At 38.0% G+C, this 27,812-nt stretch overlaps 3 protein-coding genes and 2 non-coding genes across 5 annotated transcripts; 4 read left to right on the plus strand and 1 right to left on the minus strand.

Moving 5' to 3' along the window:
• Positions 1 to 240: 240 nt before the first annotated feature.
• rps5 (ribosomal protein S5) lies at positions 241 to 4,016 on the plus strand. Its single transcript, XM_037793998.1, has 6 exons — positions 241 to 378; positions 1,707 to 1,810; positions 2,150 to 2,359; positions 2,948 to 3,076; positions 3,720 to 3,818; positions 3,904 to 4,016. Coding segments are annotated over exons 1-6 (612 nt in total). The 5' UTR covers positions 241 to 377; the 3' UTR covers positions 3,973 to 4,016.
• On the plus strand, positions 1,936 to 2,066 carry LOC119504043. The gene has a single exon (XR_005210489.1). It is a non-coding gene; the product is annotated as a small nucleolar RNA SNORA3/SNORA45 family (small nucleolar RNA).
• LOC119504044 lies at positions 3,502 to 3,633 on the plus strand. Its single transcript, XR_005210490.1, has one exon. It is a non-coding gene; the product is annotated as a small nucleolar RNA SNORA3/SNORA45 family (small nucleolar RNA).
• A 2,858-nt stretch (positions 4,017 to 6,874) lies between the features above and the next one.
• On the minus strand, positions 6,875 to 16,401 carry ddah2 (dimethylarginine dimethylaminohydrolase 2). The gene is made up of 6 exons (XM_037793995.1): positions 16,247 to 16,401; positions 14,036 to 14,584; positions 12,546 to 12,734; positions 10,767 to 10,886; positions 9,388 to 9,531; positions 6,875 to 7,378 (listed from the first exon to the last, which is right to left on the minus strand). The coding sequence occupies exons 2-6, from the start codon at positions 14,333 to 14,335 to the stop codon at positions 7,259 to 7,261; spliced, it is 873 nt and encodes a 290-aa protein (XP_037649923.1). The 5' UTR covers positions 14,336 to 14,584; positions 16,247 to 16,401; the 3' UTR covers positions 6,875 to 7,258.
• A 5,457-nt stretch (positions 16,402 to 21,858) lies between these two features.
• On the plus strand, positions 21,859 to 27,633 carry LOC119502797 (prostate stem cell antigen-like). Its single transcript, XM_037794005.1, has 3 exons — positions 21,859 to 22,088; positions 23,546 to 23,665; positions 25,909 to 27,633. The coding sequence occupies exons 1-3, from the start codon at positions 22,037 to 22,039 to the stop codon at positions 26,118 to 26,120; spliced, it is 384 nt and encodes a 127-aa protein (XP_037649933.1). The 5' UTR covers positions 21,859 to 22,036; the 3' UTR covers positions 26,121 to 27,633.
• Positions 27,634 to 27,812: the final 179 nt, after the last annotated feature.

Genomic DNA, 27,812 nt, shown 5'->3' on the forward strand with positions numbered 1-27,812 from the left:
AATAATAATAATAAAAAATAAAGAATAAATTAAAAAAAATAGAAAAAATAAAACAAAAAATAAACATTTTTGCAAAAGAAGAAATGTAAGCTTGCTGTCTAGCTAATAAATAAATTATTATTATTATTTTTTTAAAAGGACAGAATATATGCAAAAAACAAAAAGATAAAAATTAGAAAAATATGTATTTTTTTATAATTATTAAAATAAACTATTTTCTATCTTCTTCTCCGCTCAAACTACACAAACGACTACAGTTCCCTACATGCTTTGCGCACCGGAAGTCACCCTGCCAGCTCACCGGATATCTGCGCACGGCGCCGCTCGAAGGCCCTTTTCCGTCTCAGAGAAGAGAGAGGTACAGGACGGCAGACACAAGTGAGTGAACAATCACATTTTATCGCTTCAAACGTCTAAAAAAAAGACCATTCTCGGATAATTAGAAGCGATACTAACTCCCGTTGTCCAAATAATAAGAAAAAAACATCAAGTTTTGTCCGTAATGTTGTTTTATTCGCGCTAAAGAGCTGAACGGACGATCACAACGGCTCGTTAGCTTTAGCATGTTGCTAACTCGTTAGCCACATGTGGGATGCGGCATGTTGATCAGCCACAGCCGTAGATCTCACTTAGCAGTACTTTATTCCACTAAATGTTGCCATAGTTCACTTACTATTGGTACGTTCTTTAAGTAGAAAACACCACCACTGGTAATACATTTAAAATATTACTATTTTATGGTTAATTAGCAGGCTTCAACTCGGGCCTTGCTAGGGAAATGAGTCTTTCACCTGTTATCTGACATTATATTTAATCATAACGTTTTATTCAGGTGATCTGGGTTTGAAGAGACATGTTAAAACAGTCTGTGTCACGGTGTGTGTGTAACGTCGGGTAGGGTAGCATGAAAACTGGTGTAGATTAGTAGTATAGCTACCAATCTGATGATGAGCTGATGAAATGTGACTGATGGATCCAGTTCGCTTTATAAGATAATATATTCCTTTATTAGTCCCACAGTTGGGACATTTGCAGTGTACAGCAGCAAAGGGGATAGTGCAAAAAACAAGATGTATCAGCTAACACAGTAAAAAAAAAAAGAGCTGAACAAAGTAAAACAAAATATGAACCATTTAAAGAGAAGGAAGTATAGAAATAGGAGCAGTATATACAGTATTGACAATAAACAGACTATTAACAAAATTGCACAAGTGGAAAATGATATTGCACAGTGAGAATGAAATGAAATCCCACCTGAAAATATCAGGTTATTGTCAGTTTTTGGTGTGTAAGTTGGTCTGGTTGTGGTAATGTATTATATATATTGATAATGATCAATATCAACTAGACAACTTACAGCAATTTCTTAATGTAATTAATATTACATACTTATTTCGTATATTGTATATTAGTAGAATTTAAATTTTTTATTCTTATTTTATTCTAGCATTTATATATTCTTCTGTTATTATACCGTTTTGACTTGCACCAACATAACCAAAGCAAATTCCTAGTGTATACCTCTTACACCTGGCAATAAATACGATTCTGATTCTGATTAGACAACCTGATGTGATGTGAGAGTTTCAATCTTAATGATTTGAAATGTTAGGGGGGTGACTGGGGTGCACACAAGGCTGTCTGAAGTGTGATGCGTTATTTTCACTTGGCTTGAATTGACCACTTACTTTTTTTTTTATCCTCAGTGACTGAGTGGGAGACCGCCCCAGCTGTGGCTGAGTCCCCAGAGATCAAACTCTTCGGCAAGTGGAGCACTGACGATGTCCAGATCAATGATATCTCCCTGCAGGTAAGCAGCGAGAGGCAGTTACTGCTTGTCAATTGTTATAAAATTTCAGTTTTGGGAAGGATTTTTTTCACCATTAAACATCCCTTCATTTCTGTTGTCATGAAATATTTGTATGTCATGTATTAAGCGAGGCTAGAGTCACGCCTGGACACACCTATTGTCCTGGTGTGCTAGAGTGCTCGCAGAGAAAACGTCTTTGCTTATTCATTGGCTGTAGTCTGTCGTGGCTCAGTCAATCACCAACTCAGACACATTAACTCTTCCTACTTGTACTTCCAACAATACTGGGTTCAAATCTCCATAAACCATGATGTTTAAATCACCCCTTGTGCTCTACAGGATTATATTGCTGTGAAAGAGAAGTACGCCAAATACCTGCCACACTCTGGAGGACGTTATGCCGCCAAGCGTTTCCGTAAGGCCCAGTGCCCCATCGTGGAGCGTCTGACCAACTCCATGATGATGCACGGCCGCAACAACGGCAAGAAGCTGATGACCGTGCGCATCGTCAAGCACGCCTTCGAGATCATCCACCTGCTGACCGGAGAGGTATGTTTACCACTAACTTTCACAGCAATTGTCACTCCTGTTCGGTGTGACTGATATTTGGAAGGCAGCAATTTGTTAAAACTACAGTAAAGGCTAAACTGTGATTAACAGTTTCCAACTTATCCTGTGGGACAGGCTTTAATTGTAATACACAAGAGATTTTTTTTTGCCTATTTACACAAAAAGAAATCTTCAAAAGCAGATAAAATTTATTGATTTTCATCTAGTGTTAAGTTTGTCCTGCTCCAAAAACACTTTGTAGCAGATTATAATAAACATTTGCATTTGAGACAACTCGGATTGTATCCGTTAATTGAATTTGAAGAGAACTACGTATGACCTGTTAATTATGTCGCAGGTACCATTAAAGTAACTTAGTTAAAAACTGACTAGTTATTGTACTTTGAATTATACTTTTACAATCTGTTTCACTTAGATTTTTCAGTCATAGTGCACATTACAGATGTCACTGTTTGGAGTGAGACAAAATACAGTAGAGCCCAGTCACTTTGTGCCAGGTTTCTTGATGTTATGTTGCCACATGTTGTGCATTGATTGAAATATTTAACAATTTTTTTTTCCCCCCAGAATCCCCTCCAGGTCTTGGTGAACGCCATCATCAACAGTGGACCCCGTGAGGACTCCACCCGTATCGGTCGTGCTGGTACCGTCAGGAGGCAGGCTGTGGATGTGTCGCCACTCCGCAGAGTCAACCAGGTAACCACACTCATTACTCTTTTACGTGAAAGTTTTTGTTCTTTTGAATTTGATTCAATATGCAGCATTTCAAGAAAATCCTTTTACATCAGACCACACTGAAAAAGGTGTTGTGCCATCACATAATTTGCAAATGAGCTGTAAATTGTGCCCATTGTAAGTGCAAGTGGAAGGAAGAATTCAGTAAACTTAATTTAATTGGTGAACATCAGCCAGATGACTACAACTACATTTCATTGAATTAGAGCTGACATTAGAAGATATACAGTATAATACATGTAAAAGATATAACACAGGCTGCTTTTAAACCGCTAGACAGTCTTTGTCTAGAATTTTTTCACCATCAAATATTCCTTTAATCTTTTTTTAATTGAAAGCTGCTTTATTTTCCTTTTGGCTGTAATAATTTTGTATTTTGTGCATTAAGCGAGGCTAGAGTCACGCCTGGACACTACCCGTTGTCCTGGTGTGCTAGAGTGCTCGTAGAGAAAATATCTTTGCTTATTCATTGGCTGTACTCTGTTGTGGCTCAGTCAATCACCAACTCAGATACATTACACTACCGGACAGTGTGTATTACACCAAAGTTAATCCGTCAGTCACTAATGTCCTGTTCTCTCTCTCTCTCTCTCTCGTCTTGTAGGCCATCTGGCTGCTGTGCACAGGAGCAAGAGAAGCTGCTTTCAGGAACATCAAGACCATCGCTGAGTGCCTGGCTGATGAGCTGATCAATGCCGCTAAGGTAACAGTTTATCCAGTTACAGCATGATCATTCTGATTTGACGCACATTGATGTATATTAAACTGACAATTTCTTCTCATTTCAGGGTTCATCTAACTCTTACGCCATCAAGAAGAAGGATGAGTTGGAGAGAGTTGCCAAGTCCAACCGTTAAACATGCTCGCTTTCTAACAAAACAAATAAATTTGAAGAAACCTCTTTTGATGTCATGAGTCCTTTTTCTTTTTATGCACTTCTACACATACAGTGCTGTGAAAAAGTATTTGCCCGCTTCCTGATTTCTTATTCTTTTGCATATTTGTCACACTTAAATGTTTCAGATCATCAAACAAATTTTAATATTAGACAAAGATAACTGAAAATGCAGTTTTTAAATGATTTCATTTATTAGGGGAAAAAAGATATCCAAACCTACCTGGCCCTATGTGAAAAAGTGATTGCCCCCTAAACCTAATAACTGGTTGCGCCACCCTTGGCTGCAATAACTGCAATCAAGCGTTTGCGATAACTGGCAATGAGTCTTTCACATCGCTGTGGAGGAATTTTGGCCCACTCGTCTTTACAGAATTGTTTTAATTCAGCCACACTGGAGGGTTTTCGAGCATGAACGGCCTGTTTAAGGTCATGCCACAGTATCTCAATTGGATTTAAGTCCAGGCTTGACTAGGCCACTCCAAAACCTTCATTTTGTTTTTTTAAAGCCATTCAGAGGTGGACTTGCTGGTGTGTGTCGGATCACTGTCCTGCTGCATAACCCAAGTGCGCTTGAGCTCGAGGTCACGAACTGATGGCCGGACATTCTCCTTCAGGATTTTCTGGTAGAGAGCAGAATTTATGGTTCCATCAATTATGGCAAGTCCTCCAGGTCCTGAAGCAGCAAAGCAGCCCCAGACCATCACACTACCACCATGTTTGACTGTTGGTATGATGTTCTTTTTTATGAAATGCTGTGTTAGTTTTACGCCAGATGTAACGGGATGCAAACCTTCCAAAAAATTCAACTTTTGTCTCATCAGTCCACAGAATATTTCCCCAAAAGTCTTGGGGATCATCAAGATGTTTTTTGGCAAAAGTGAGACGAGCCTTTGCGTTCTTTTTGGTCAGCAGTGGTTTTCGCCTTGGAACTCTCCCATGGATGCCATTTTTGCCCAGTCTCTTATTGTTGAATCGTGAACACTGAACTTAATTGAGGCAAGTGAGGCCTGCAGTTCTTTAGATATTGTTCTGGGTTCTTTTGTGACCTCCTGGATGAGTCATCGATGCGCGCTTGGAGTAATTTTGGTAGGCCGGCCACTCCTGGGAAGGTTCACCACTGTTCCAAGCTTTCTCCATTTGTGGATAATGGCTCTCACTGTGGTTTGCTGGAGTCCCAAAGCCTTAGAAATGGCTTTGTAACCCTTTCCAGACTGATAGATGTCAATGACTTTGTTTCTCATCTGATCTTGAATTTTTTTTGATCGCCGCATGATGTGCTGCTTTTTGAGATCATTTAGCCTACTTCACTTTGTCAGACAGGTTCTATTTAAGGGATTTCTTGATTGAACAGTGAAATTTAACTCAGCTTTCCAAAACGTGGTTGATCAGTTAATTCATGATTTAACAAGGGGGGGAAATTACTTTTTCACATAGGGACAGGTAGGTTTGGATAGCTTCTTCCCTTAATAAATGAAATCATTATTTAAATACTGCATTTTGTGTTTACTTGGGTTATCTTTGTCTAATATTAAAATTTGTTTAATGATCTGAAACATTTAAAGGGACTATTTGTAACTTTCAGAAATGCTCGTTAACAGCGACACCTGTTGCCGTGAAATCAACGAAAGTCAGCGTCGGGCTCACTCTAAATATACCTGAACGAGCATCGCTCAAAACAGTGAGGCGACACGTCAGCTAAAACCACAATATCACTATATTTCAGCTGCTTGGCAGTAATGTCAGCTGACTAGACAAAGGTCTCTCCATGAACATGATTTAGATCTGATCCTAGTGTTGGCTTTTCCTGCCTAAGTGCAGGCTGAGGCAGCGGGGCTCTGCAGCGTGTCTCCCTGCTCTCGCCGCCCGCAGCCAGAGAGAGCAGAGGAGACACCGGCACCCGGTCGGTAACGAGAAGACAACGTAACTCTCTGCAGAGCTCCGTCACTTCACAAGACACGGGAAAGCTCTGTTGGTCTGGAGGAACTGCAGCAGTTATTTCTGCACAAACGTCCCCTGTGCATTCACTAGATATTCTCAGAGCTAAACTAACTCTTCTGCAGTGTGGAGTGAGCGCGCGTTCACATCTAGAGGTGGAGCGAGCTGAGCAAGAACGCGCGCTCTGTCTGAGTGAAGGCGAGCAGGCAGAGGAGGAGGGTAAAGCGGCTACACGCGAACGCGCATATGTGACGACCCGCTACATTTATACGCTTACAAAGTTACCAACAGTCCCTTTAAGTGTGACAAATACGCAAAAAAAAATAAGAAATCGGGCAAATACTTTTTCACAGCAGTGTATGTTTAGTATCTTGGACATTGAACAGGCATCAATTACACAAGATTACTACAATTTTATTGGCATCACTACTTGCTACAAATTCACACACAAAGCTAAAAATGATTACTTAAAAAAAACTCTGCATTTCTATTCTTAGCAGCTACACGTCCTGTAATTGAGACAGTTAGCAAAAAGACAAACTTGAAATACATAACCTGTGTATCAAGGAGATGTACATTGTCAAGAATCTGCAGACAAATTTAGGTACCACAGGGTATCTGCTGGTCTTAAAAACTGATTATTGGTTCCTCGAAGCATTAAAGTCCTGAATTTAATTAACAAAAGTAAACATTTTTGCCTCTTGAACCCCAAGCAGTAATGTTAGTTAAAATGGGCAATTATAGACTTTAATAAATCTGTTTTATGTTGCTTATCCAGGTCACATTAGAAATTGTTGTAGTCAACTGGGAGGTACTGGAAAACTGAATTCTAGGCCATATCATCCCCACTGGTTTTCCTTCATACTTTGGCTGGCACGATCGTAAAATAAATATTAAATTGCATTCTATGTGGTATTTAAAATATCTTTAACATTTCTTTTAATGTGATCTGTGAGCTTAGTGGTGGTTTACAGAAAAGTCGTGGTCATAAGTTAGAACAGTGTGAAACTACAGATGAATTTAGTGGTTTATTTATAGTTAAAAGTTTTGTGAGGGAGCCAGCGTGCTGCGCTGTGTGTTCAGCAGGGGGGGGCAGCAGTGCCAATAATCAGCTTGAGAGTAAACCAGTTAGCAGATGTTACAGTTGGGTCATATTATCTCATACAGATGTGGTATCAAGTGTTTTTCCCCCAGAAATAAATAGATAAGAATTGTACATTGTGGAAAGTGTTTCTGTGATTTGGTTCCCCTCCACCACACCATGAACGTGCAGGTAAACATTGTAACATACTCGTGTTAGAAGTGTGTTTTCAGAAATGCGTGTGCTTTCTGTTGATGAGCAGGCAGAGCGAGGACAGAGACGCTCCCAATTTGGAGGCCTCGCTGCAGGCTGTAGGCAGGAGGGTGTAGTCCTGTAGCTTCTGGAAAGCCTGCAAAGAGGAAACAAGTTACTCATCCAGACACACACTCAGTATCACCAACTGTACTGGAATAAAGTTACTGGCTAATAATGTAGACTGAATATTCTTCATTTTCTCTTTTCTTTGATCATCAATCATAAAGTTCAATGGAGAGAAACTACTTCAGAAATAACTTGATTCTGACCTATAGTATGTTGACGTTTTTAAGGTTTAAGACGGAAATGGCTTCTGACTATAGCAAATGTAATAGTAGGTTTAGACTCTCCATGGACATTAAAAGGACAATCAACTGATTCTACAGATGAAGATCAGTTTACTTGTCATGGTTAGCACTACTCAACCTGTGAAAATAGCTGTATAAAACCTATAATAACCCAGATTAGGTTTTCAGGGTTATCTAGGATTGGAGACTTCACATCATTGTAGTCTATTTTGAGTTTGACAGATGTTACCAGGCAGAGATGGTCTAATAAAAGGTGTTATTGGGTTGCATTGTAGAACTATAGGATCCAGTGTTTTTGGAGCTTAAGGGATAGTTTGGGTGTTTTGAATGAGGTGTTTATCCATAGTCAGTGTATTACCTACAGTAGATGACGGTCAGCACGCCCCCAGTTTGGAGAAACAGACAGGAGTACTGACACGGAACCAAAGCAACGTAATGCTGTGGACGGGACTGGCAGCAAAATGTATTTTAGCCACCTAAAAAATCAATATCAGTGAAAGTGTATGCTATATTTAGAATATTTTTCCGATGGGGAACTGAAGCCGTTGTATCCGTCTATGCTCTCGCCATAGTAACCAGACTCCATTGAAAAAAAAAAAACTGATTTTACCTTGCAGAACATGTGGGTTGCTGGTCTACCGCTGCCTCGATCAATTAGTTTGTGCTATTGTGCGACTTTGGGGAATCTGTTGGATTTATTATGTACAAAAGTGCTTACAATGACCTACAATAACCTGATTGTTGGATTTGTTGTGTGTGAAGTGTTTGCGAGGACAGGGAGGATGGCATGCTCTGTTCTTTTTTCAAGGCCAAAGGGAGGAAGGAGTCAGAAAGAGATAACCAAGAAGAAGACATGCAGCAGAAACATCACGTGCCATAAGCTCATGAATATTAATATTGTGTAAACCATGAATAGGCTGGATCAGGGATAGCTCGGGGTTCAGACTTCGCGAACTGACCCATGCACTGTATGTTGTCAGGGACACGTAGGTTGGATCCAGATATCTGTAAACTCTTTTATTTTACTTATGCAACATTGATTGTTCGGAATAAATTGTATTATTATGCTTTAACCCGTCTGTTTGGAAATTCTCTTTGTCACACAAGATTAACCAGCACGTAACTGGGCCTTGACCTCTCGGAGGTAGAAGGCCAGTTCCTTCAAATCCGAACAAACCAAAGTCACACAGGAGCACAAACAAACTAATCGATTGAGGCAGCAACTCCCATGTTTTGCAAGCTGAAATTAGTTTTTTTCCCAATGGAGTCTGGTTGCTTTGGCGAGAGCAGAGATAACCTCAGTTCCCCATTGTAAACATAGAGTGTATAGCTGTCTCACGGTAAAGTAAACTGGCAAAAATATTCTAAATATAGCGTACACTTAAATAATATTGATTTTTTTTAGATGAGACTTTCTTTTAGGTGGTAAAAATATGTTTTGCTGCCAGCCCCGTCCACAGCAGTACATTGCTTTGCTTCCGTGTGATAACTCCTGTCTGTTTCTCCAAATTGGAGGTGTGCCAATCTACTGTAGGTAATACACCGACTATGGATAAGTACCTCATACAACCCCACTTCAAAACACCCAAACTATCCCTTTAACTACATACTTATAGTTAGGATATGTTGATCTTTGCAGTTTTGGTTTTGACTATCCTTTTTCTAGTCTCCTGTGAGTCCCCCAGCCAAAGATACAAATAAAACAATGCTGCCATAATCCTTTCATTTTACAAAGATGAGTCTCTTTTTGAACCTGAGGCATGCAATAAAAATCTAAATCCTCAGCTGTACTCACGGAGACGCTGTCGGGACATTCCTCTGCAGGCCGGTGGAGCAGGAAGTTGTGTTTAGACGGACCTTTGACGTAGATGCAGTTCGCTGCCGATTCCTCTGGAACAGTGAGCACTTCATAGTGGTGGTCAGTCAGCTGCTCCATCATCTGGAGACAAACACACATGCACACTTAACTGTGCACCACCCTGACTGCTCCACACACACGTATTGCAGCAGACCACGCCCAGCATTACACACAGACTCAAAGGCAACATTAGTGCTATTATTAATATGACCTCAGCAGTTAGGAAACAAATGATGTGTGCAGTTCACGTTCGGACAGAGGGAAGAGAAACACAGACACGATGTAATCAGGTCGATATTGACCGTTCAGAGATGTTAGGGCCTGGCTAATACATGATTTTCTAATATCTAATTTAACTGCATATCATTTTGAATAACAAGTCATCAGTATAGAAATTTATTCTTCATCACTTATGAGGCTTTTGTACATTTTAAAGTGGCACATTAGCTGCAGATAGTGTTGGTCAATCTGCATAGAGACTGACCACATTAGTTTGAGGTTAAAGGAATAGTTCATCATTTTGGGAAACACCCTTAAACATGAGTGATATTGATCCATTCATCTTACTCTGTAAGAAAGTCAATAAGCGTATTCCCAAAATGTCAAACTATTCCTTTAAAAAGGGGAACACCACCCAAATTAAGAATTCCATTATGTTATTTCCATGGCCTAGGGAAGTTCAATCACTATTTGTGAACATGAGCTACTCCCTCTCAAAGCCAGAAACCAGAGAAGGGAGTCTCCAACTTGTGCTGTCATAGGGTATAAAGTGTTGAGCTGCTCCATAGACGATGAATGGGAGGCTGATTTTATGGACCCACAGAATCAGTGTTTTGTTTTTTATACCTAAATAAGCTTTATTCTATTGTAGTGATCTCAGTTGTGAAACAGAAGATGTTCCCATATACTCAGAACTGTCCTGGGTGCTCTCAGTGACATCTTTCCTAATTCATTGTGTATAGAGCAGCTCCAGACTTTATACTTAATGACATCAAATTTAGTTTTAGCGCTCTAATTTTTGGATTTGGTAGAAAGCTGTTCGTGTTTACTAATATTTTTGGGCCATCTTAGACCATAGGAAGAACATGTATGTATTTTGAAAATGGCCGTGGTTCCCCTTTAAAGATGACATATAGTATTTTATGAAGAACGAAGGTCAAGCGCGCTTCAGCCGCCTCAAAAGGAATAGTAGGCCTGTCCGGTGCTCACACAGTAGGGCAATCTTGTAACAGGAGACTTATAGTATAATATTTTATATTTATTAACACCACATGCACACATATACACATACAATTACTGTAAATGCAAACACTTACCCGGAGTGTCTTCTTGGCCCCTTCACTGTTGCTGATGATGATGGTGTCCGGACCTCCCATGGAGCAGATGTTCCTCAGTCGGTTTACACCACAGACTGGGACGGTGGACACAGCAAAGTCCTGAACAGATGGTTGAAAGGTTCAATTATAAAACACACTGTCCCTCCAAGTTTCTTTGACAACAAACGAGACAAGTTCCCTCATTTAGTTTTGTCACAGCAGACCTCTATTCAAGCGTCAAACTTTTACAACATCGACACAAAGCACACCACTGTGTGATTCTGGAGTTTCTTGTTAAGATCAGAGGCAGTCATGCAGTTGGCACTACTTGGTCTGAGGAGTCCTTTAGTAAGCTTAAAGGAAGGCAAGAGAGACATCATCTATAGAAGGCTATAAAGGTGTTTTGATTAAACTTTTGTCTGCCTCTGGTATGACAGAAGTTCCTCTCTGACAAGAGCTATTTTTTCTGTACAACACGAGACCAAATAAGTTGTTACTTTGTGATGTTAGTCTGTAAAACCTGCCACACCCTATTTTAACAAGCTGCCAGACCGATCTGAAACAGTTTTAAGAGGTATTGTTAGTGTTTCAAATTTCAGGAATTCATTGTTTAAAAGTTGTTGCTGACGCTTTTCCAACTTGTCAAGAAGGAAACACAGAACCCATTTAAATAGTCGGGATGTTTGACATGAAAAATAGTCTTTTGGCTTCCACATTAAATGACTGTCTACGACCAGCAGCTGCTGAACATAAATACCAGACAGCCTCCAAAAAAACAGTGATGAAATCCTGATGTTTCAGTGTCATTAATGACCTCACTGGAAATGTGAAATTGGTTAAGAGTCTACAGCAACACTAATGGCTCTGGGAAGCTTTACTTTAGCACAGTGGTGCTTTGAGCTAAATGCTAATGTCGGCATGCAAACATGCTCACAGTGACAATGCCAATATGCTGATGTTTAGCAGGATTAACATTTACCATGTTCACCATTTTATATTAGTTTCTTAGCGTGCTAAAATTAATTACGTTCCACGATGACAGTCTGTATCATATGTCTCAAAGATTTGAATTAAGCTGAGGCTGCACTATCACTATCACCTCTTAGTGTCGTCATTACAATGATAAATGCGTGGCTATAAATATGTAAAAAGCTCTTGTAACATTTTGAATTTTATGAATGACAATTGGAAAAGCATGCAAAATGCTAGTGTAACAATTTTGAAACATGATACAGTGGATGTAGATGGTCTGCTGGTCTTCCTCTTTCATCCACCGTTATGACCACGAGCCCTCCCACCTACGCTAATTCATACCAGACGCACACACAAGAGTAGATCCAAAGTATGTGTGTTTTTATGAGTAGCAGAAGTGCGTAAAATGCACTTAAGAGAAGTGGAGGAATCAATACTAATGGGCGGGTTGCGTCGAGCCTGAGGGGTCCACTGTGTGGTCGCCATTATTTGGCCAATAGAGCGACCTCATTCATCACCGTTTACAGACTGTAATTCCCCAAATGCAACACAGCAAATGGCCACCTGCTCACTTTGGCAGCTGGGTTCCTTTTCTGACAAACATCTTGGCAGAGAAGACCGTCTTTGTTGCACTGGCTGAAACTTAAGTTATTTAATTTATTGGCAGTGGTTTTAGATAAGTTTCTCTGAAGTATATCACCCCATTTTAACACGCTTTATTGCTTACAGACTCATGCATTCATGAGAAAAGGCTAAAGGACTCCTAACTATTCAGGCACTGCTACATCCTCTCTCCACGCCTCTCACCCTGAAAGTGTCTGCCAGCACTTCCGCCCCTCTGTGGTTGGTGTGGGACGAGATGCCGACAAAGAACTCCCTCCCCGTGAAGAAGATGTCGCTGCCCTCCAGCGTGGCCACTCCAGAGTCCCCCTCCTCGACCCCCATCTCCACCACGGTCAGGTTCAGCTCTGACACCACCCTCCTCACGGCCTCTACCTGGAGAGATGAAGAGTAGAAAAAGCAAAACACTCATGCTCAACTTCATTCAGTAGGAGAATTCAACTGTGTATGCACGTTTCTCTGGATGGACATAGTTTTCCATATATCTTTTTCACCGTTTGTACTATCCCTCTATCTATATTATATTATTAACAAGTTTCAAAGCATAAACATAATTGTTTTGTGATTTCAGTGTACTCAAGGAACCTCTAAAAAAACAGATCTGTAACTTTGGAGTAATTTGTAATTTTCCTGTAATTTCAACCATGCAATTTGGCACATCATAATTATAGGGAAAATAGACAGTCTGGGTACAGGAGGTTAGCTGCTAGGGCTGGGACAATATGTTTATCTCTCGTTTAGTTACCATCACGATCCTTGGTTGCTGATTATTTTTTGTATTGTGATTAAATATTACGATTTATTGAGATTTTATTTTGGGAAAAAAATTTCTAGATGACTTTTACTTTGTAAAATCTCTAAATTGATAGAGTAAAAATGTTTGATTTTTCAGCATGTATGTAATCAGAGCTGTCCTCAAGCCAAATATATTAGTCATGTCAGGAATTTTTTTTTTTTCCAGCAACACAAAAATCAAAAAATAAAGACATTTCCCTCACAAATAGCTGCACCTGTAAAAATGTGAAATTTGCAGTTCCTCATATATGAAGAATAAACTCTCCATTAACAATTAATTCACGTTTTCTTGGGTTTTAATAGAGCTGTTCTTTCAAGGAAAATCCTATTTTGTCTACCGTTCGGACCCAATCCTCAGTTCTTTCCACTGAACTTGCTAGAGAAATGTTAGGATATTACAGACCTGTAAAATAGAGCATAACCAATCATTAATTGGACATGTACCATTTGAGTGATACCAATATTTTCCCTATAATTAGTACCAGATTACACAATATTTTCCAGAATGTTTTTGGGGGGGAAATTGCAGACTTCTAAAATAAAGTACTAACGGAACTTCTGACATCCAAGATTAAGCTGCCAAAAAGCATTACATTGCTTTGCAAAATCAAACCGAAAGGGCAAACAACAAAAGAATACACTGAGTTTCTCATCTCTTGTATTAAGAAAGGTGGTTTCCACAGTCTACTCTCAAGTCTCAGAGTTTCCAAAATACAACTGAATGCCACCTTAAACATGTGAAGTATGATTCTCATACCATACTGATGTGAACTGAAACAAATGGCTACTACTTATCACACAAAGCAAGATTAAGTGCATCATCAGAGGATTAGGATGCAAAAACAGCTTAACTAAAGCCATTTTCTTCTCCAATGTGTTACCTCACTGCGTCTCTGCTGTTTGAAGGGCCGGGTGATGAGCGCCGTGTCTCCATGGATGACTGCCACATCCTCTATCCTCCAGCTCTCTGGCAGCTCGGGGTCAGGGGGGATCTCGATCAGCTGCAGGCCCACCTTCTGCCTCAGGGCTCCCGTCAGGCAGCCGAACTGACGCTGAGCTTTGGCCAGGTCCACCGAGGCCTCCCCGTTCTCACTGCCGTCTCCCGCCGCTTTCCCAAAGGTCTCTGGGATGCCCCGCACCACGGCGTGGGTGAAGCAGCCATATGGGCGCATGTTTGCCATGATTACAATACACTAATTGTCTATAAAAAGTGGTAGGGAATATTGGTGTTCTGCCAAAGATGCCAATGAGTTTGCTTTGCCAGAAGACAAGTCAGAGGTAATGAAAAGATGTGTATAGTCTAAACTGTAAAATGAGCTAATGATGGATCAAGAGAGCATCTTCATTCCTGTCTCTCTGCTTCTTCTTTCATTCAGTACCTCATCGGCTACTCCTCCATCTGCCAGGAAGTGAAAGCAGAAGATCCCAGCCTATAAGACAGAGAGATGGACACATTAATTAACAAAGCCAGATACAATAGAACAACTGTTTGTATCCCCTCCTCTGTAGAGGTAAATATCTACAACATTATTCTGGAGATTAAAATGAAGCACTAAAGAATTGCACTTTGTGAAGTAGTGATTGTTAGTTTGCAAGAGGACACAGCATCATCACCAGTAAAACGTTCAAGGGCAGCTGAAATAACAAGAGATAGCACAGTTTGAAAGTACACAAAAAGGAGCATTGTCCAAGGTTAGATTATAAGGAAACATTATTCAACATCCCTGCAAATATGCTGCAAAGCCTTCCCATGTTTGGGCAGTGGGTTGGATTTGGGGACAATTGCCCTTTCATCATCTTCCCTGTAACTCACAGCAGTCAGTCGCCCACTGTGAGGCTGCAGAAAGGGACTTCCACACAGGATGTTTCCTAAAATCTGCTTCATAACTTATGCAACAAGTGCTTTGATAGATAGATAGATAGATAGATAGATGGATGGATGGATGGATAGATAGTAACTTTATTGATCCAGAGGGAAATTCAAGTTTCCAGCATCACAGTTCCATAATGCAAAACATGTTAGTAAAAAGGCAGTAAAAAAAAGTTAGTAGTGCAAAGTACAAAAAAAATATATACCAGAAAACTGTTAAAACTGAATATAGTGCAGGGTAACAGCTGTGATACACGACTATTAAAACATGTAATGATATAGTGCAGAAGAGACTGTTAAAAATGAGTATAGTGCAGGGTAACTCCAGTAGCTTAGTCTATGAAAGTGCACTGTGTGCATTATTATCTGTCCTGCAGACCGTCCTCCTTTATCGTTATAAGGCAGCACATATTAAGAATACTTACTTGCAAGTTTAGGCTATTAAATCACAGTTAACAGTGCTTAAATTAACTATTTTTGAGTGACATTTTATGACATACTATTCTATAACTTTTTATGGCATACTATATTGTGAATTTTTTATGGCATACTATATTAGGAAATTTGATGGCATACTTTACTATGACTTTTTTATGACACACTATATTGTGACTTTTTTATGACATACTATGATATTTTTATTGCATACTATACTATGACATTTTTAAGCTATTAAATCACAGTTAAACGTGCTTAAATTAACATTTAGTTGTGTCTGTGATAATGAGGTCAATGATACCTTGTGGTGGAAAAATATAATTTTTCCTAATATACTTTGCACTAATGCACTATTTTATGTTTTTGCAATGTAACAAACATTTATATTGCATATATATATATGCCTTTTTATGGCATAGTACACTATTACTTTTATGACATACTATACTATGACTTTTTTATGACACTCAGTGATAATGAGGTCAATGATACCTTGTGGTGGAAAAACACTATTTTTCCTAATATACTTTGCACTAATGCACTATTTTATGTTTTTGCAATGTAACAAACATTTGTATTTTTCAACTGCGTAATTATCCAGCTGCAATAATGAATATGAAGCACAGCCCAGAAGTAAAAACATCTTGAGTAGTTTGGCTGCACCGCCCAGCAGTTCTCTGCTCCTTCACAAATACTTCAGATGCTCCACATCTTACTAACTATCACCAACAATAACACTCCCAGAAGTTACTCAAATAACTTTAAATATAGACTTTTATCTTACCTCTTTTGAGTGTGACAGCTTCCCACACGCTCTGCCACGTTTTTCTGCGTTTAATATAATTTCTAAACCCTTCAGTTCCCGTTATTCTCCCGTTGTCTTTATCTGCTGCGACCAACTGGCCAACAAATACAAGTCAGGTCAAGCTGGGGACTGTGAGGGACGATGCACACTTCCGGTTGTGGATTTCACAATAAGAGCGCTACAAGTAATCCTATCTTTTGACTGTAATTTTAAAGCTATGTTATCTCATTTCATTCAAGATTCAAGATTCAAGCCCTTTATTGTCATTGTGTAGTACAACGAAATTAGATTGTGACAATCCCATAGGTGCTAATGAAAAGATAATACAATAAAAAAAAGAGATAGTGCAATATAAATATAAAAAATATAAAAGATAATACAATATAAAATATAAAAATACAATATGTATATTGATGAGATGACAGTTTTGCCAGATTACAGTTTTGCCAGATTATTGCACAAAGTGTCCGTCAGATAATTACATAAAATAGTGCATTAGTGCACTTTATATACATACAATAGTGTGTGTGTGTGTGTGTGTACATATATATATGTATATGTATGTGTATATATATATATATATATATACATATGTATATATATATATATATATATATATACATACACATATGTATATGTATGTATATATATATATATATATATATATGGATACAGTATATGTGTGTATATATTTGACCAGGAATATTTCAAACGAAACATTTGAAGGACCCCTGATTTGTCTTTGTGTTCAACTCTTCGGCTTAACTCCTATGCTTGTTTTATGCATGTCAGTGCCCTAGATGATAGGGTGTACTGTCCTAGACCTCTAACAATTTATCATGATTTATGTTTATTTTTATTTTATTTTATTTATTTATCTATTTATTTATATTCATTTTTGTACACTTGTTTTTTTTTTTTGAGTGTGGGGGGTGGGTGGGATTGTCAGAGTTGTATTAACAAAATTCAGAAATAAACTCTGTTTAAAAAAAAAAATACAAAAAATACAATGGTCATTGAAGCAAAAAATAAATCTCTCAACTTCCTGTCTTCTTTAGTATTTAACTCCAGCTTGACACATCTTTCATCCCTTCACCCCCCCATCCCCCAACACGTCCTGCCCGGATCCAATCAACGTTGATTTGAGTCTCCACAGCTGCTGTCAATATCATATTGATTGTGGTTGAACATAACGGTAATCAATACCGGTGCGTGCAAAAATCACTAACATGCTCTCTGTTGTTTAAAGTGATTTATCATATTATTATTATTATATGCAAGTTCACTACCAAAAGATAACTTAATTAAGTTCTCATCTTCTTTTAATCCAACGTTAAATCAGACACGGTTTTATAGAATAACTGTGAGGTTGATGCAACTAATGTTACAATGTGATTTTAAAGCGACAATATTATGATCCAAGGGCGTAATTTACTGGTGGGGAGTCAGAAGGCATGTTGGACCTATTGGACCCCTCCACTGTGGAGAGGTGGAGGAGAGAGAGACACCTGGTGGCTGAATGGCACTGATGAAGGGAACTCTGCACTCACCTGGAGAGAAAACAAGACATGACATACTATACTATGACTTTTTTATGACGTACTATATTATGACTTTTTATGACATACTATACTATATTTTTTTTGAACATACTATACTATGACTTTTTATGACATACTATACTATGACTTTTTATGACATACTATACTATGACCTTTTATGACATACTGTGCTGACTTTTTTGTGACATACTATGCCATTTTTATGACATACTATACTATATTTTTATGGCATACTATACTATGACATACTATCCTACAACTTTTTTATGACGTACTATACTATATTTATATGACATACTATACTATATATTTATGGCATACTGTACTGTGACCTTTTTATGACATACTATACTATGACTTTTTTATGACGTACTATATTATGACTTTATGACATACTATACTATATTTTTTTTGAACATACTATACTATGACTTTTTATGACATACTATACTATATTTTTTTTGAACATACTATACTATGACCTTTTATGACATACTGTGCTGACTTTTTTGTGACATACTATGCCATTTTTATGACATACTATACTATATTTTTATGGCATACTATACTATGACATACTATCCTACAACTTTTTTATGACGTACTATATGACATACTATACTATATATTTATGGCATACTGTACTGTGACCTTTTTATGACATACTATACTATGACTTTTTTGTAATATGCATTACGGTAACAAAATCCGGACTCATATTTGATCCACCCCACTGATGAAATCCTATTTTTGCCACATAAACCTACTCTGACACCCTTTCCTCGTATTGAGACACTGAATTAATGACGGATTGGAGTATTTCTATGAAATTTTCTAGGATTAGGGACTCCTCCTCTCCCCTTAATCATGATGAATTGTTTACGTAAGGCCAGGTTGCATCTGCATATTAAATACAAACTTGGACTGTCTGCTGTGCGCTGTGCTGTGACCTCTCCCACAGTGGTCCTATAAAAACATTATCAGGTTCACAGTTGATGTATTTCACCAGGTTGAGCCTCTCATCGCCTTCTGTTCAAAGTCATCAGAGATTAAACACCTAATATGCTGTATTACTGAGCCATCGTTGTCTGTTTTTGTCTATGTGACATGACAAAAAAATAATCTGGCTTTTCCTGAAATGTGGGTCAAATGATGTTGGACACTGTTGAGATTGTTGGATAAACAAGTTAACCTCATCAGATACTAAAGCTTTGAATCCTTTGAAACAGCTTTCTTGTGCATCATGTTTACAATTAATAGTCCAGTAATCAAACTGTTTTTTTTTTTGCTGAAATTTGGCAACTGATATTTCGAGGTTTGTACGGCAGTTATTTAAAATTGCGTAAGTAAACACGTTTTTGACTCATAAAGCAGCACGATTGGATGGGAGGGGGGAGGTAGAGGGCACAGACAGGATTAAAGAACACCATCTGTCTATGGAGATCATTCAGTCAGCACACAAACCATCCCGGTCAAATATAGCATCAGCAGGTTTAAACACACTGTCTGTAAAAAAAACACTCTCCTCCACACACAGAAGCAATACGCAACATTTGTGTGTCCTGAAGTTAGTGTGAATGATATGAAGCCACCCAAAAACCCTAGTTGAGAACCAGTCTTAGGTCATCTTTCCTAATCTGCATTTCAATTTCACAATATGTCAGTTTAAGTTTTTGTATTTTTTCACTCATTGTGTTAAGTGTTGGACCTTGCAACTATATTTTTAAAGGTCCCATATTATAAAAAAGTGAGATTTTCATGTTTTTTTTATTATAAAGCAGGCTTAAGTCCTATATAAATACTGTGAAAGTATCGAAACACTCAATCCACAAGGGAAATACACACAGCCCGTATTCAGAAACTCTGCATTTGAAACAAGATGTCAGGATTTCTGCCCATTCGTGATGTCACAAATATACAATATTTAGACCCTTTACACAGTTTTAAACGTAAACATTCTAAATGTGTCCCAGTTTATTTCCTGTTGCAGTGTATGTGAATGTCATCAGCTGACAGGAAGTACACATGGACCCAAGCTGTTGCCTAGCAACGCAATTCTGTTGCAATTCTGTTGCAATTCTGTTGCAATTCTGTTGCAATGTGCTAAAACGGAGCGTTTCAGACAGAGGGTAAATACAGGTATATTCAGGCTGACAGTATGAGGAAAAGAAAGTTTTTTTTTAACATTACAGCATGTAAACATGTTCTAGTAGAAACACAAAATACAAGTATGAACCTGAAAATTAGCATAAAATCGGACCTTTAAATAATTTATTTTACAACACTTATTTTATTAAACATCATCAATACAAATTAAAAAAAAAATGCATATATGTGAACCTACAAACAAGTAGTATTTCTTAGCTCATGCAAAAGCTGAATAACATCAGTAGCACATTTGAGAATAAAAGGACAGATGTGCTAACCAAACTCTATTCAAAAATCTATTGCTTTATCAACAAACACACCCACACACACGTCAAAGAGCGTGACAATTCATAAATGCTTAATGATATTTATGACTTGTCATAGCCCACTGATCATTTCAGCATACAGCATATCATCCTGATTAAAAGAAACAAACCTATACTACAGGAGAAACTAAAGAAAATTCTTTGTTTGTGTCACTCTGAACCTAGCGGGAGGATGTCAACATTTTAAGGGAGTTTTTTTCAGGTTTTTCGGCTGTGTGCGGTGCAGTTAATCAACTGGTAAACAGCTTATTCAGTCTGAGCCCGCTTGGCTCACTCCATCACAAGACTGCTGTCAGCAGACCGTCCTGCCTGCATGCTGCCCTCATGTCTCCTATTACGCCCTAAAGGATAATTCAGTTAAACTGCCTCACTCTCTAACTCACTGACATGCTGACTTCCTCTCTTTCTCTCTGTGTTTCTTTCACTTTCTAAGATGTTGACTCTTTCTCCACTGTGCTGACTTTAGTGCCGTCTGTCTTTTCGGACTTCTTAGCAGCTTTCTAGCTGCTGTCTCATGCCTATACACACACAACACCCTAATGTCTTATTTAACAAATACAGATAGTTTCAAGCAAGATCACTGAGGACAAGGCTGGAGACAGAATTGTACCAAACTATAATTTTTCTCTATTTAAACAAAAAACTAAATCACAAAATTTCACATTTGATCTGTTTATTGCATGGTTCAATTTAAAAATTCATCTCTCTAATTTATGTTCTAAACAGTGTTTTAAGAGGGTCATTTTGGTTGATTCTTGTCGACTTTCTGTCTATTATTTTTTGTCTTTTTCATATATAGCAAAAGACCAAAATCTTGCTATGCTACGACAGGCAACCGTGCACCACCGTCCGAAATAATCATTAGTAAATGTAATCATAAAAATAAATAAACTTAACAAATTGCCATTATTATTACTACCAGTTCTAGTATTACGGTGTACTGCAGTTCTGTGTGAGGTTTGTCCAAGTAGTGTAACCGTACCCCAACAGGAGCCATTGGGTTGTGTCTAGAAGGTACCCCTCAAATTGCAAAAATTTGTAAAAACTTGGAAACACTCTCATGAGACCCGCTGCCCGATGACCTATCCTTCCTAACCTTAACCGTTCGATGGCAATGCCTAACCTTAATCATTCAAGGTCAATGCCTAACCTTAATCATTCAAAGTCAATGCCTAACCTTAACCATTCAAGGTCAATGCCTAACCTTAACCATTCAAGGTCAATGCCTAACCTTAACTATTCAAGGTCAATGCCTAACCCTAACCATTCAAGGTCAATGCCTAACCTTAATCATTCAAGGTCAATGCCTAACCTTAACCATTCGTGGTCAATGCCTAATCTTAACTATTCAAGGTCAATGCCTAACCATGGCTCAAAATGCCTACCAAATACAACACCTAAACCTCATTCTTAGACTTTAACTATGTCAGCTGATCATAATTACCGCTCTAAATTCAATTGGAAGTTTTAGGGAGGAGACGCTGACTGCCTGAGTAACATGGATATTCACGACAAAAGATAGAAGACAAGAAGTGACATAAAGAGGAAAAACTCTGACAAAACTGACAATACAAACTACATTTGAGAAGGTGCCATTTTATCAGCGGAAGAAAAAGACGTATCTGATCAGCAGTTAGTTTGATCAGAGAGCTGTAACGTCCCAAGAGAGGGAGATTTGGACGTTCTTGAATTGTTAACTGAAAACCATTTGAGGACTTCTTACTGGAAGCATCATGTCTCGTTCACAGGTTATGATTGTACTCCTGTATTGTCTACCTCTGGCAGGTATGTATTCCAGTTAATCTGAGTGAAATTATTACGGAAGGGCATTTAATATTTAATTTATTGTAAAATGTGTTTTCAGTGACATACTACTAAAACTGAAATGTCTCATTTCTTATATACTTGAGGCACTTTAGTTGTTTTCAGTGCTAAAGTTTTTCCTGACGTTGTAAGGTTTTTGTATTTACAGCTTCTTTAGTGATACTAGGTGTTATTGTTTATATATATATTTTTTATCATTTATAAGGATTTAGTCCCGCTTAAGTGTCCATCAAACTGGAATGAGTTTAAGATCAGTCAAAGATGATCCAACATTTTACAGCCTGTTTTCAGCGTAAGTTACCAACGCTTTGTCATCCCCATTGGCGTGTGAAACAAGGTAACCTTTAGTGTCTGCGTGAGACGCATCAGGCTTTCAATTAACTACAATGTAATCCCATCTGCGGCAACAGTAAACGCTCGGAGAAAGTGCTGTGGTGACGTAGTTTGAAGAGTGAAAGAAGGGGAGGTGGATGGGCCCAACAAACACGAGGCTTTCATCCAGGAGACCGCTGTTCGTTCGTGTCCCGTGTTCCAGAGTTTCACTTTACAATCAGCTGATCGTTCGTGTCCCGTGTTCCCAACGTTAAGTCTCATTTCCACTTTACGAACATAATTTTAAGTCCAACCATGTTGTTTTTTTCCTAAACCTAACTAAGTGGTTTTGTTGCCTAAAACTAAGCAAGTGGTTTTGTTTAATTAACAACGTTAAGCATGTGGTTACTGCGACCGAAAAGTGACGCCGAGGACTCTGATAAAGCGTCAGTGTACGACGAGTTGGGATGAGAACGTGTTGCATTTTTTCCATTTTGCAGAATGTCTTGCCCGACTGATAAATCGTCCAGCTAATATATTGGACAATATTAGCTTATCAACAATAAATTGGTGTCTGAATATATATATTAACAGTCTCTTTAGTAGATAGTTTGTACCCAGAGAGCACTGACAAGTTTATTTTAACTGTAATTAACGTTAAGACAAAGAGGTTTTTGCTGTTTTTTAAACAGTATTAATTTAATACTGATGCCTCTATGTGATCTACATAAACCAACAAGACCATCAGCGAGAAGATAGTCTATTCCTATGTAGTTATTCTTAATGGCTGTCACCAGGTCAGATTCCCTTCAAAATCAGACAAAAGAATTTACGACATGCAGACCGAAAGAGCCTAAGTTACGCAGTGAGTAGTACGTTAGACAGTTAAAAGGAGGCAGGAGGAGATTTTTCTTTAGAGAATTTAATTTTTGGCGTCTTTTTTTACGACACAAGGCGGTGGTGCTCGTGGAAATACTACCGTTTTTGTCCACAGGGGCCGCCAGTCGATACATCATTATCAGATTTTTAGAAGTCTCAAGTATCAATGTCAGTATTCGATCAGGCTAGTTTCTCAATATTTTTTTTTCTTCTATCGTTTCCTTCAGCCTGTTTGACCTGTTACACCTGTCTATTCCCGGCCATCTCTCCTATGGACTGCTTTAAGTTTCCTCAGGAATGTCCAGCCGGGCAGCGCTGCCTGTCCAGTATTGCTACGGGAAGACGGGGTGAGGTCCAGATCTGTGTGTGTGTGTGTGTGTGTGTGTGTGTGTGTGTGTGTGAGAGTTTATTTCTGTGTCTGTAGATGAGATTATTTTCTGAGAATCTGGGGCAGGATGATCACAAATTGGCAGACAAAGCCTCATTGTACTGAGCATTGTCTGGGAACAGCTTTGAGAAACATACAGTACAGCAGTGCAGTCTGCATATACTGTATGTATTAGGACAGTTTTGTTTTGGATCTGAAGAGAAATAGTAGCTATTAAATTTAAGTGCTGACTATCATCTTTATTTAAGGCCGTTTACACGTACACCCAAAGAACTGTGTAGAAACTGTAGTCCTTTACAATCCCATCACTACCCTCCCAATATAGGCAAAATGCTCTTAAAGCTGCATTTAAATCTCATAGTCAGAGTTTTATTGTAAATCCTGGATATGGGGTCCAGTTCTGAGAGGCAAGTTTATTGAGTTATCTGGTAAATTTTCCTGAGGAAAACCCAGAAACCAATCAAATCTGCAACAAAGACTGATGTAAAAATAACTGGTTTAAGTTAGCAAAATTATCCAGGTAACTTTCAGAGCCAAAATAATAAAAAATATATATAATTGTTGAAGTATTAACAGTCTTTGTGTTGCTTTTTTTATTTATTGTGATTGGTTTTCAGCGCCTTCTGATCCTGTCTTGAAGTGTAAAAACAAAACGAGACAAAAGACTGACTCGAAGGATCAGATATCAGCACCGTTTCTCATCAGTCTGGTTGTCAGCTCACTAAAGCCTGTGATGCCATCAAATTATCTCTAAAAATAGCTCTCTGGGCTCTGAGGGTGGAGCGAAACGTTCACTGTGTTTCATCAGAGGATAAAGCCCCCTCTTTCTTTTTTTTGACATGCACCATAACCCGTAGATGCTCGGGCATCCTCGTTCCTCCAACACCTGACCCAGAAATCATTTGATGTCCCCACATTCACAGTGTACAGTTTGGTAAATGACTGAGATTTAAGAAACAAAACAAAAAAACCCCCGCCAAAACACTCCCATTCTCTGAAGGTTATTTTGTCAACAGCATCAAAGTTCTGGCAAATTGAGACGGGGTCTTCAGTGCTAGAATATCTTTTTATCAGAAGACAACATGTTGAATATGATTTCAGATATATTGCCTTTCATAAAATTAGGTGAAAGGAATTAAGCAGTAGCACTGACACAATAATGCTTCACTAAACATCACGAGATGGAGTTAAATTAATGGGGTTTTTTTTATACAAATTTGTCAGGATTTGAGTTTTAAAAACAACTAATGTAAATATCTTATTGTGAAATTGAATCATTGCATCAAAATACTTTGAAAACCATCCATCTGATTTTATGTTGCATGAATTCCCCCTTTTTGAAATCCCCAGTAGGTCATTTAAAGTTGTGCAATGTATTATTTATTAATTTATATTTATTTATTCAAGCTTCCAATATTAAAATAGATATATTCCAGTGCTTATTTTCTGATCTAAAAAAAAATAATCAAAAAAGTAAATTTGCTTTAATTGGATTGATTATGTTCAGACACCAACTTTCGAGATAAAACATTTAAACTTAATCAATGAAGCCTGACTTAAATCAGTCATATGAAGTTCAGATGGGCGACTGAAAACTGTGGACAATTAAGTTTTCTATATTAAATCTTAACTTTAGCCGTATATTTAGAAAGTAAATCTAGTACGTTTTTGAAATTCCCAAACTTAAAATGTAGGAGAATTCAAAGCACATAAATTCAGATAGATTGTTTTCCAAGTCAAATATCACAATACTATGAATTCAGTCATTTTGGAATTTAACGTAAATTATTCAGTAGTGGTTCAATTTTGCAATTAAAGTATTGGCCTGAATATAAGACATTTATACTTTTATTATAGTCAGTTTCTGCCGTGAAACATTGGGAGCCTCTTCCACATGTCTTCACTCGTCAGTCATTTATTGGATTCAAAACACGCCTATCAGTCACCTAGTTAAACTCCTGTAGGTTTAACATTAAGGCTCCAAACAACCCATAAAGCAACTCAATATAATCCTCAGTATAATACAACCCCAACATTTTGAAATGTAATTTCCAGAGAAAACATTCAGGCCGATACAGAAGGTATTAAGCTGCTTTTAAAATTAAAATTATTATGACATTTCTTTGTCTCCATAGATTTGTTTGTCCATCTCCCCATCATCACTGCATGCACGTAAACAAACCCGCCTCCTTTCTCTCATAGGCGCTCTACAAGTGACGATGTACGAGAAGAGCTGTGCAGTCCCGTCCCAGTGTGGTGTGAGTGGACAGAAATACGCCACGGGGCTCTTCTTCAACTACACCAACATCTGCTGTGATACAAACCTGTGTAACGGAGCCGGGTCCTTTGCTGCCCTCAGCTGGGGACGAGCGGCTCTCTGCCTGCTGCCGGCACTCACTCTCCTGCTGGCCTGAACATCAGAGGTGGTGGTGGTCGGGGTCTGAATGGGGTCACGCTTAATACAGAATATCCAAGATCTGGAAAGACCTGGAAAAGATGTACACTCACAGGCACTTGAGCATGCATTTGTAAACAACAGGGTTTTTAAAAATTCGTTTTTAATAAAGAATTAACAGGAAACTTGGTGTATTAGTGATGCACAGAAGCCCATATTATCTGATATTTTCTTACCCATAGTATCTACTTACCTTCTTAAAAAGGTAAGTCTAAAAATGTAATAAAAATAATACAAAATGTTTGACAGTTGTGTAAAGCAGCATACAAAAACAATTACAAAAACACAAATATCACAATATATTGTCCGTAAAAATAAACGACTGACATCAAAATATATGCAGTTGACAAAACAATCCATGTTGGTGTGAAAGTTCAAAGTTCATTCTTCACATTGGGAACAGAAGCTGACCAGTCTCACTTCAGTTTAGTAGCTGTTCTGGAGCTTTCTATCACATGATCTTCATCACGAGATAAGAATTTGCTCATTTCAGGTGATCACATTTCAAAGGATTTCCATTAAAAAAAGTTGTTTAATAGTTCATTCCTGACTTTGGAAACAGCAGCTGACAAAACAATCTGCACCTCAAGGTCCATTTAGTGGCTGTTCTGGAGCTTTCAGTCATATCACAAGATCTTCATCAACAAATTAGTAAATGTTCAAGACTTCTCCTCAGCCAATGATGTCTTGAAAGTTTAAGTTTAAATGTTCATATTTGAAACATTTTGTAAACAGATTGCAGATGAAGATCATGTGATATGTTAGAAAGCTCCAGAACAGCTACTAAATTGAAGTGAAACTGGTTTGTCAACTTCTGTTTTTAATGTCAATAATGAACTTCGACACCAACATGGATGAGAAATCCTTAAAATACTCAGAAAAAAATGGAAATTTGAACATCCATATTTCCATGTCAACTGGGCGAAAGCTCCAGAAGAGATACTAAATAGATCTTGAGGTTAGAAACTCAAAACACATACCATTTTTTTTTAAACAACACCCTTAGTTGGACCATGCATCAGTGCATCTCCAAATGACCATAATGACGACCCAATAATTATGCTAATGAAACTTAATCATTAATAAATTACACTAAAGAGATGCCTTCTTTTTATGTGTATTTGCTTTGTATGTACACATTATTTTTTGAATTACCGTACTGACATCATGTTTACAATCATTAGAGCTTTAAGCGTACCACTTAAACAGACTAGAAATGTTGTTTGCACCTTTTTTGTACGCTTTCTTCTTGACCATCTCCATGTTGTTGTTATCCTCCATAATGGTTCAAACGTAAATAAAACACATTTGTCACTGGTTGATTTATTACCAAGATATTTCTTTATTGGGATATTAATAAATGCGTCTTTGTAAGGGCTTCAAAAGTACAAAATACAATTTTTAGCTGTGCTATTAGTTTGACTGTCTTCATTGTTTATTTTAAATCTACTGGTTTAGTGTACAAACCACCGTTTGTTTTGATCCTCTGGACGTTTAAGTGCAACTGTTTTTGACAACATGCCATGAAAACAAGTTCAAATATTTGTAGAGGACTTCATTGGGGTAGGAAACAACAAGTCAAAAACACAATGAGTTTAATAACAAAGAAAATACTGACATAAAGATTAAAAAAAAAAGTTAAACAGTGAAG

Source organism: Sebastes umbrosus, chromosome 15 (assembly GCF_015220745.1).
Source record: "Sebastes umbrosus isolate fSebUmb1 chromosome 15, fSebUmb1.pri, whole genome shotgun sequence".
Classification (NCBI taxonomy): Eukaryota; Metazoa; Chordata; class Actinopteri; order Perciformes; family Sebastidae; genus Sebastes; species Sebastes umbrosus.

Bases quoted from the DNA above. Each gene is read 5' to 3' on its own strand.
- rps5 (XM_037793998.1), top strand. The intron at 2,360-2,947 runs GTATGTTTACCA...TTTTCCCCCCAG, and splicing joins TCCACCTGCTGACCGGAGAG to AATCCCCTCCAGGTCTTGGT. The intron at 3,819-3,903 runs GTAACAGTTTAT...TTCTCATTTCAG, and splicing joins AGCTGATCAATGCCGCTAAG to GGTTCATCTAACTCTTACGC.
- ddah2 (XM_037793995.1), bottom strand. From the start codon at position 14,335: ATGGCAAACATGCGCCCATATGGCTGCTTCACCCACGCCGTGGTGCGG. The intron at 12,735-14,035 runs GTAACACATTGG...TCATCTCTCCAG, and splicing joins AACAGCAGAGACGCAGTGAG to GTAGAGGCCGTGAGGAGGGT. The intron at 10,887-12,545 runs GTGAGAGGCGTG...CCATCTGTTCAG, and splicing joins TGCTGGCAGACACTTTCAGG to GACTTTGCTGTGTCCACCGT.
- LOC119502797 (XM_037794005.1), top strand. From the start codon at position 22,037: ATGTCTCGTTCACAGGTTATGATTGTACTCCTGTATTGTCTACCTCTG. The intron at 22,089-23,545 runs GTATGTATTCCA...CGTTTCCTTCAG, and splicing joins GTATTGTCTACCTCTGGCAG to CCTGTTTGACCTGTTACACC. The intron at 23,666-25,908 runs GTGAGGTCCAGA...TTTCTCTCATAG, and splicing joins TATTGCTACGGGAAGACGGG to GCGCTCTACAAGTGACGATG.